A 10,406-nucleotide genomic window follows, 5' to 3' on the forward strand; every position below is an offset into this window, starting at 1 on the left:
ACCCAACGCAGCCAAAAATAAATAAATAAATTAATAAAAAAAAAAATAAGTCATCAGAACAAGCTCCGCAGGCATCAGGCTTGAGCCCAGGATTTCTGAGGAATGTCCATTTTTTCTTTGGTTCTGCAGCAATTTGAACTCAGTATTCTGATCCCCAAGTACCAAATGATCAGTTTAACTACCAAAATGACCTACACACAAAAAAATGGAGGCAAAGAATAAAAAAGAAAGGGATAATTAACTACAGAAGTAAATATACAGAAGAGAAGTTGAATAGTAGTCTAAAATATTACCCTACACATTTTTCTTCTGAGAAATTCATGTTTAACTTAGTAAATTTTGCACTACTAGGTTAATTCTAAGAGGCTAAGGCTTATTGCTGAAGGAAGAAGAAAACAAAAAGACCAAAGAGTAAAATTTGTGGTCTTGCGTAGACACAAACCATAATCTTCAAAGCCATTAAAATGTAAGGTTTGTGCACCTGAGAAAGAAAAGTGTTTTGAAATATTCAAAAGCTTGGCTTGGACACTTAAAAGACACAGTTGGAATAAAAGGCCATAAAGTATATTCAAGAACAATAAATTGGGGCTTCCCTGGTGGCGCAGTGGTTGAGAATCTGCCTGCCAATGCAGGGGACACGGGTTCGAGCCCTGGTCTGGGAAGATCCCACATGCCGCTGAGCAACTAGGCCCGTGAGCCACAATTACTGAGCCTGCGCGTCTGGAGCCTGTGCTCCGCAACAAGAGAGGCCGCGATAGTGAGAGGCCCGCGCACCGTGATGAAGAGCGGCCCCCACTTGCCACAATTAGAGAAAGCCCTCGCACAGAAACGAAGACCCAACACAGCCATAAATATAGATAAATAAATAAATAAAGAACAGCAAACTTTAAAAAAAAAAAAAAAAGAACAATAAATTGGAATAAGGACATATAATAAGGTATTTAGTAGATAATAAATGTTTGTAAGGTAATAATTTATAAGGATGTATAATAACTCTTATCCAAGCAACTAAAAAGTTTGAAGAGTGGTTAAGAGAAATACACAGTAGTTTGATGCAAGGACCAGCACCATCCTTCCTCTAGGGGTTGAGTTGCCTATTTGATGGGTGGGGCAGGATGTGGGAACATTTGGTAATAGAAACTCCAGACAGGTCTAGAGTTACCAGAGCAGAGGAGGTTATGTTTAAACTTCCCAGAATGTAGCTCATGAACTTGCAAGGAGTTATGTCTCCTACATGGCATCTGAGTTGTAGACAAGCAATGACCGAAGGTGGCATCTGGGGAGGCTGACTGACACACACCAAGTCGGAGTATCTTTGACTCCCTACTCCACACACACCCCCACAGGGCTCAGAGGGGTCTGATAATGAGCCAGAGGACCCAGCAGAATCCAAGTCTGGTTGGAGAGGTTGCCAAGAGTACCAAAAACAGCTGGCTGACTTCCAAAAAAATGTGTGTTTTATTTCCGTACTGAGAGGTGACATCCCAGCTGGAGGCTGCATTTCCCAGCCTCTTTAGCATCTAGGTATGGCAATATATCTAGTTATTGCCAGTGGGATGGGAGCAGAAGTGACTGAGAAGCAGGAGAACCTTCCCATATTCTTTCCCCTTCTCTGGCTGGAAGAAAACATTCCAAGACCCCGAGTGATTGTTCCTGCATACAGTTTGACAACCACAATGAATTCACAAGGGGTACCTAGGATATACTAAATATTCACAGGAAATAATATTATCAGTAGGACCTACCACAATGAACTAAAGGGGGCATTTGAGATATTATAAATCTTTGAGGAAAACATAGTACCATCGGGGACACCGAGTAAATTACTACTTCTCAATTGTTTGGCCCTAACTAATTAATAAAAGAAACTGTTAGATATTTCTTTGGGCCTGCAGCCCCAAGAATGTATTATTGAGACTCTCAGGGCACTATGAACAAGGAAAGAATAGAACATCTGCCTTAGAGAATGGTGGAACCACAGGTGAAAGGACACTGGATTCTTACATTTCTACATGAAAGAAAGCCAGCAACTAAGCAACTCCCACATTGGTCTGCAATATGAGTCAGAAATACATTTTGGTTGCATTCATCCCTTGAACTTTGGGAGTTTATTTGTCATTACCTAACTAATACACAGAGCACATAGGAATCCAGACCTGAGGCCAAGAGCTTCAGATGTCAACAGTGGATTCCTGCCACTGTTGTACCACAAGGAGGACAGAACAGATGAACTTCATCTCACTGGAGGCCACCAAGCCAAGAAGATGACTCACAGAATAGATGCCTCCTATTCAATGCCCAGTCAATACATAAGCCCCTGAAATGACGATCAACCTCAGGAAAGGGGGAAAGAATAAGCAGGTGAAGTTTGCTTAGAACTTAGCCCAAATGAGACTGAGTAGCCTTAAGTTTGGTATTCTCAAATTGCTACCGTCGATGGATAAGTGTTTGAATGCTAAGTTAATTATACCTTTTGGAAAAAAACCAAATTTACATGATGTACGTTTTATTCTAGAACTGTAAAATTTTGAATCTACCGCATATATGTTACAGCAAGGGAAGAAACATAGACAGAGACCACTGTCTCTGTTTCTACAACTGGTCCCCCAGCTCTAGTTATCCGTGACTTCTCTTTTCCTGTTCCCTTTGCTTTGGGCCAGCATCCCAGCTGGATGGCGTCCTTTGCCCATCAGAGTGAGGAGCCTGAGTCACTGGTGGGGCGGCCTAGGCGAGGTGACAGCACTTTAGTTAAGCTTTTCAGGAGGACATGGTGGTACAAGGGACTCTCCTGAGCTCCTTCTGCTGCTCCCTCCTGCTGAGTAGCAGTGCTGCATTCATTCAGTTGTCAGGCTCAGTCACTCTGACCAACACTGTAATCCTATTCTTGCCCGTTTCTTTCAGAGGAGTCCAATAAAGGCCAGGCAGAAATTTAAAATCCCAATTCAGTGAAACAGTTATTGTGTCTCTTGGTGGAAACATATCTCCTCCCTTGCTCACTGCAACTTCAAAACCAATAGGGTCCAGATTCATGAAAAGCTGGTAACAGGAAGTGGGTAATGAGTGGTAAGTAGCCCGAACCACACGTGTCTATCTACTACAGAAGTGATAAAAACATTGCACGGTCAACATCTTCTTTGGTCCCCCTCCCCTCAGCTTTACTGAGTTTAGCTGCTCATCTCCCTCCTGGATATGTAAACTGACAATTTAAAGAAGGCAAGATTTATCATCCTCGAATTCAGTGATTCTCAACTGAGGGCAATTTTGCTCCCTAGGGGAACGTGTGGCAGTGTCTGAAGACGTTTCTGATAGTCCCAACTTAGAGGGAGGCTCCAGTGGATAAAGACCAGAGGATGCATAGGACCACACCCACAACAAAGAATTGCGTGGTCCAAAATGTCACGGCACTGAGGCTGATAAACCCTGATCCACTTAATTTGTTTACATGTATAACTTGCTTCCCACACTAGAATGCAAGCTCTGTGAGGGCAGGGACTTTGTCCTGTTTACTGTTCTGTGCCTGGAACGTGGAAGTCAGCAAATATTTGATGACTAAATAATAGATGAATGAGTGTCTCTTGTAGTTCACATCAGGCATTCTTACACATGATCGCATCCAACCACTTGCTTCGTGGATTGGAAGGGTTATAAGGTGAAGGAGGGTGGTGAAGGGTAGCATGACTGAAATATTTGGGGTGGCACAACATCCTTTTTTAAATTTTTTTTATTATCTATTTTATACATATTGGTGTGTATACATGTCAATCCCAATCTCCCAATTCATCCCACCACCACCACCCTGCTTTCCCCCCTTGGTGTCTATACGTTTGTTCTCTACAACTGTGTCTCTATTTCTGCCTTGCAAACCGGTTCATCTGTACCATTTTTCTAGATTCCACATGTATGCGTTAAAATACAATATTTGTTTTTCTCTTTCTGACTTACTTTCTGACTTCCTTGAATGTCCTAATGTAGTTCTCTTCCCGACATGGCACAATCAAAATGTTCATAATTTTCCTTCACTTTTATTTTCTAACTTGAAGAAAAATGGACATTGCAATTTTTAGTGTCCTCAGTTCCTTCATTCATGTCTATTCATTACATGATATTATCATCCAAGTACTGTGATAGGTGTTGTCACCAAACAAAATTATGACTTAGGATTCGTGTTTAACATTTTGCACAGAGATTTGATGTAATTGTTCTGTACCTTTTCTAGCGATTACAAATGTGTTTCCCTTTCTAGGAAATGTGCCTCTTTCCCCCCCTTCCCATTAACACTTCAGTTAAGCTTGGAAGAAAGATGGAGAAGAAGGGGGTGTCTCGGCCCCCAGCTGGGTTCCCTCACCGACCCTTAAGCAGAGCTCTCTTGCAGCAATAACGCCAGCTTCCAGTACCTGTTTATTTATACAGTTTTATCCCTGCTTGCCTGTCATAGACATGCTGTTAATGGTCTTTATATCACTGGTACCTGACACAAAAGGTGGGCTCAACAGATGCTTACTGAATAAATAAAATGCCTTTTGCCTACTTCATAATGTCACCTAGGACACCCTCTGCCAACTTCACCGTGTTACCCAAGGCATAGTTTTGCCTACTTCACAATGTCACTTTCAACTGATCCTGCACAGAAATGGGGACTTCACAGGGGTTTGGGGGATATATCTGGTTGCAGACCCGTCTGGATCACTCGCCAGTGGTGGATCCAGCCAATGAAGGGAAAAGCAAACGATCCAAAGTCTTGAGCCGCAGCCAATGGATTTAGGTTAAACAGCCTGAGATGGAAGGGCACTAATCCTGGAGTTAGAAGAACCAGTGAAGACCTCTCCAGAATGGCGAAGAATCGGAGCTGCGTGTAGGCAGGGGTATGCATTTCTCCACGGCCCAGGGGGTCTCCTCCCAGCTGCTGCAGACGAGTGGCCGGCCCTAGAGGCTAGCGGTGTGGACATGAACTGATTTGTTCCAGCCCTGGGCCGCCAAACCTCCCGAGGAGTGAGGAGAAAGCAGCACGTAGCCTCGGCAGGTCCCAGAAGTGCAGGAGGGGAACTGTCCCAGCCCTGCCCACAGGGCGCTAGAGGGTCAGAAAGGACCCGCCCTTCCCCGACTGGGGCCCAACAGGGCGAAGGTTGTCCTCAAGGCCACGTGAGGCTTCCTCGCCTCTAAAAGCCCCAAACAGGCCGGGCTCATGAGAGAGGAAAGTTAAGGACGCCCCAAACTCTGCATCGCTGCGCCCCGCTACCGGCCGCAGAACCGCTCTGCCAACAGCCGCCTGGTCCAGCCGAGCGGAGATCGCGGCCGCCGAGCGATGTCCCGCCGCAGCCCGGACGGGAGCCTCGGGCTGCCCTCGCCGCCGGCCCCGCTGCTGCTGCTGCTGCTGCTGGCCGCCGTGGTGCCGCCGGGCCTGGCAGGTGAGCAGCGCGCCCCGCGGGCAGCCCGGGCGGGGGGCGCCGGGAGGGTCCCTGGACGCTCGCGCGCTCCCCGCTGGCCCGCGCCGCTCGGTGAGCTCCAGAGTCCGGTCAAGTTTACTTCCCGCGGGTGTGTCCGTCTGGCTTCTGGGTGGGCGCCAAGGAACGCGCTTCTGCCGGGGTTGCTCCAGCCCTGCTGGAGCTCGGGGATGGCCCCAGACGAGGGCATAGGGTGTGTGCTTCTGCGAACTTAAAAAGTGCTGGCCAGAATTCTTGGCAGACAGATCGGTTCGCTCCTGCACGACTCTTGGCTTTGCTGAGCCTTGGCTGGTCCTAAAAGCGTCAGCCAAAGGACATCTGAATATATTTATTCGCACCATAGAGAGGTATGATCCCGGAATGCCACTTTCTTTTTTTTTTTTTTTTTTTTGCCTTAATTGACAATGACTTTGGTTTAAAATGATGAGAAGTGCAGCCTGGTATTGTCAGCTTGCTATGTGCCAGGCAGTGTGCGGAAGGATTTGTGTTCTTTCCTATAATGCTCACTACAATCCTAAGTAGGCTTATTATCCCCATAATACAGATGAGAAAGTTTGAGACTGAGAGATTTCAGTAATTTGCATAAAGATACACAGCCAATGACGGCAGAGCTGAAATGCAAAAGGCCATTTACTTGACTACTCCCCTCTTAGTAAAACAGGTTTTAAAAAGGTTTTATCCCTACAGGTATTGACACTGACCCTTTGCCTCAAAAAAAAAAAAAAAGTTTGGGCTTTGTCACTTTCACTCCCAATGAATAAAACCAAGATTAAGTAAAAAAAAAAAAACCTGAAAGACTTGAAAAGTAATATTAAGAGAGGATTCGTTTCATTTTATTTCCTAATCCCTTTTCTGTGCTGACCTTGTGCAAGACTAGGGTGGGGTTCGGGAGAGCGACCCCTTCCTAAAAGCACCTGCTGGTTCTTGTTCCTCCACCTTCCATCAACAAGTGTGTGCAGTCACCAGATTTCAAGGCCTTTGCTTTCGCAACTTGCCCACTTATCATTCTTAAATCTTTCCAGTCTTTGAAGCTGCCTGGGCTTCTGAGCTCAGAAGTGACCAATCCCAGGCTCCTGACCCGTGATTTGCCTGCACATTCTGGAGGTGGTGGAGCCCGTGCCACCTTTTAGCCCATTGAGACTGCTCATTAGGACACACCTGGGACAGGCTAGGGAGCGCCCTGGAAATGGAAATGGCTTCTGTGTCTGGAGTGCTGGCGGAATCTTCTCTCCCTTTTCTGTTCTTCTTTTGGATTATTGGGATTGTTTTCAATGTTTCTGTAGATGTGAGGGGGCAGCCTGAGGAGTGAGGTGGAGACGTTGTTTTTCTGAAGATGGGGCACTGTTTATTCAAGAAAATATCAGCCTACAAGAAACAGCTTCTTAAACTGAGTTCCCCAAATACGAAGCTGAAGCCGCGCCAGGTGGAGGGAGTCAAGGCAAAGAGTGAGGGCACTTCTGCTGCAACTGATCCTGATGGCACTGTGCCCAGCAATCTAGAAAGATGTCTAATCATGGCATTGAGGAATGGCAAGTGATGCCCACACCGACTGTCTCAAAAGATGCGATCTCTGTTTCCTTTGTTCCACCCATATTAACCTGTTTTCTAGTGCAGCTTTTGGGGTCTTTGTCTTCCCCTCAACTGCTGGACTGCCAACAACTTTTGGGCAGAAAATGGGGCCTTTGCTACCCCTTGCTTTCCATGTTCTCTCTGAAATGCCCAGCTCAGTACTCAGCATTTAACGAGTGCCCGATAAACACTAAAGGGATTGTATTTTCAACCCCCTGGAATGAATTTTATATCTGCTAACATACACCTCTTTATCCAAAACCAACTTCTTTAATTTTTGAAAGTTACGCTGTAGTTTCATTATTCTAGAAATCGGCAAACAACTACCAATTCATCCTAGCCATATATTTCAAACTATTATAGACTTCAGACATATAATTGCATTGCCTTTATCTTTCCAGACTTTCAAGCCCCACATGTGTTTTTAGGATGTCTTGTATAATTTTTCTTTTCTTTTTTTTTTTTTTTTTTTTGCCGCATAGCTTGCAGCTCCTACCAGGGATTGAACTCGAGCCCTTGGCAGTGAAAGCTCGGAGTTCTAACCACTGGACCACCAGGGAATTACCAGTTTTTCTAAGTTGTATGTATAGTGCAGTCAGGTTGTCACCAGGGAAAGAGATAGGTTGGTTGCCAAGAGACTCGTAAGGTGGCATGTGCCTTGGTAAAACTGGTTCCAGATCTGGCCCTGGGACTTGCAGGACTAGACTCCAGAAATTCATTCTTTCCAGTTCTCCAGAGCTGATCAGATACAAGGAAGCTGATTTGTCCTGATAAACACACGTCTGTTCATCACAATACTAATTGTTGTTCATTTTTATCAGACTGGTTATTTGTGTAGCCTGCTCCAGGCACATCCTCACTGCAATCAAACTACACAGGATAAAAGACTATCAGGGATTCTTAGGCTGGGGGCCTGATTCATCTGCGTCTCACTAGGACTGGACACTTCAGTCAGCCCATGGGTCCTCCTTACCAGACACTGCTTGCCCAAAAACCTGGTCACCAACTCCTTTTCCACTCTCCCATGACTCACCAGTGCCACGTGAGACTAACAGATTGCCTCTCTAAAGAGGCTAATCCCTTTATGTGGCTGTCCCTTTATGAGGAGTTTACAGTCCTGGGAGTTGTTCAGTCTCCTTAACTGATGTAGCAGACCTATGGCTGAGGCCAATCTCAATTGATCCTTTGTCTCTGAGAACTTTCTTATTTCCAGATTCCCTGAGGAAGTTGCTCCATATGTTCACTCTTTCTGTGGCAGGTCTTCATTCTTGGAAGTCAAGTATTAGAGAGATATGATGGAATTCCAAGACAGAAGCCGTAGACTGCCTATGTTTGAATCCTGGCTCCAATACTTACTAACCACATGACCTTCGGTCAATTATCTAACCTCTACATGCCTCAATTTCCTCATCTGTAAAATGGGTATTATAATAATATCTATATCATAGGTTTGTTGTGAGGAACAGTACCTGGCACATAGTAGGGGCTATGTAATTGACCAGCCATTGGAGTTACTTTTCTCTGAAAAGGCATCATGGATCTCTTGATAAGGCAAAAGGATTGCTGATGATAATACATGTTCTGTGAAGTAATAACTTGGTATAAAAACAGAATTTTTTTCTTAATCATGGCCTAACATTTCAGGGAGTTGGGGTCCATACCAGCACATTAAGCAGCTGTTTCAGAAAACACTTTCCTGGGTTATAACTGTCTGAAATCATCTTGACTATTTTTGCCAAAGTGCAAATTTTATTAACCATGGCTGCTTTAGAATTTCCCAACACTTTTCTGTCTTTCTGAGACTCACTAAGTCTTCCTACAGCTCATCCCCATTGTCTTAGTGTTTTAGACCCAAAAGAAGACAGTGCTCTGTGTGAACTCAAACATTTTCTTGTGCTCTTCCTATACTAGCTTTTTTTTTTAATGTGGTATCTTTTTTTTTGAACTTTTTATTTTATATTGGAGTATAGCCGATGAACAATGTTGTGATAGTTTCAGGTGCACAGCAAAGGGACTCAGCCATACACGTATCCACTCTCCCCCTAACTGCCCCCCCATCCAGGCTGCTACATAACATTGAGCAGAGTTCCCTGTGCTATACGGTAGGTCCTGGCTGGTTACTGGTTTTAAATATAGCTGTGTGTATATGTCAAAACCAAACACCCTTACTATCCCTTCCCTCCACCCTTACCCCCTGGTAACCATAACTTCATTCTCTAAGTTTATGAGTTTGTTTCTGTTCTGTAAATAAGTTCATTTGTATCATTTCTTTTTACATTCCGCATATAAGCGATATCATACAATATTTCTCTTTCTCTGTGTGACTTACTTCACTCAGTATGACAATCTCTAGGTCCATCCATGTTGCTGCAAATGGCATTATTTCATTCTTTTTAATGGGTGAGTAATATTCCACTGTATATATGTACCACATCTTCTTTATCCACTCCTCTGTTGATGGACATTTAGGTTGCTTCCATATCTTGGCTATTGTAAACAGTGCTGCAATGAACATTGGGGTGCATGTATACTTTCGAACCATGTTTTTCTGTGGATATATGCCCAAGAGTGGGATCGCAGGATCATATGGTAGCTCTATTTTTAGTTTTTTAAGAAACCTCCATACTGTTCTCCATAGCGGCTGTACCAATTTACATTCCCACCAACAGTGCAGGAGGGTTCCCTTCTCTCCACACCCTCTCCAGCATTTATTGTTCGTGGACTTTTTGATAATAGCCATTTTGACTGGTGTGAGGTAATATCTCACTGTAGTTTTGATTTGCATTTCTCTAAAAATTCACGATGTTGAACATCTTTTCATGTGCCTCTTGGCCATCTGTATGTCTTCTTTGGAGAAATGTCTATTTAGGTCTTCTGCCCATTTTTTGATTGGGTTGTTTGTTTTGATGATATTAAGCCCCATGAGCTGTTTGTATATTTTGGAGACTAATCCCTTGTCCGTCACATCATTTGCAAACATTTTCTCCCATTCTGTGGGTTGTCTTTTCATTGTGTTTATGGTTTTCTTTGCTGTGCAAAAAGCTTTTGAATTTAATTAGGTCTCATTTGTTTATTCTTGTTTTTATTCCCATTACTCTGGGAGATGGATCGAAAAAGATATTGCTGCAATTTATGTCAGAGAGTGTTCTGCCTATGTTTTCCTCTAGGAGTTTTATAGTGTTTGGTCTCACATTTAGGTCTTTAATCCATTTTGAGCTTACTTTTTTGTACAGTGTTAAAGAATGATCTGATTTTATTTTTTTACATGTAGCTGTCCAGTTGTCCCAGCACCATTTGTTGAAGAGACTGTCTTTCCACCACTGTATAGTCTTGCCTCCTTTGTCATAGATTAATTGACCATAGATGCATAGGTTTATTTCTGGGCTTTCTATCCTG

The 10,406-nt window shown here is 44.0% G+C and overlaps 1 protein-coding gene across 1 annotated transcript in view; it reads left to right on the forward strand.

Moving 5' to 3' along the window:
* Window positions 1–923: 923 nt before the first annotated feature.
* The window catches only part of PLBD1 (phospholipase B domain containing 1), a 72,807-nt gene continuing 63,324 nt past the window's right edge, over window positions 924–10,406 (forward strand). Inside the window, exon 1 of the mRNA XM_082421994.1 lies at window positions 924–5,405. Coding sequence (XP_082278120.1) covers window positions 5,303–5,405 — 103 coding nt within the window. The 5' untranslated portion in view covers window positions 924–5,302. The remainder of the gene's footprint in view (window positions 5,406–10,406) is intronic.

This window comes from Balaenoptera physalus (genome assembly GCF_965194825.1).
Source record: "Balaenoptera physalus genome assembly, chromosome: 13".
Lineage (NCBI taxonomy): Eukaryota > Metazoa > Chordata > Mammalia > Artiodactyla > Balaenopteridae > Balaenoptera > Balaenoptera physalus.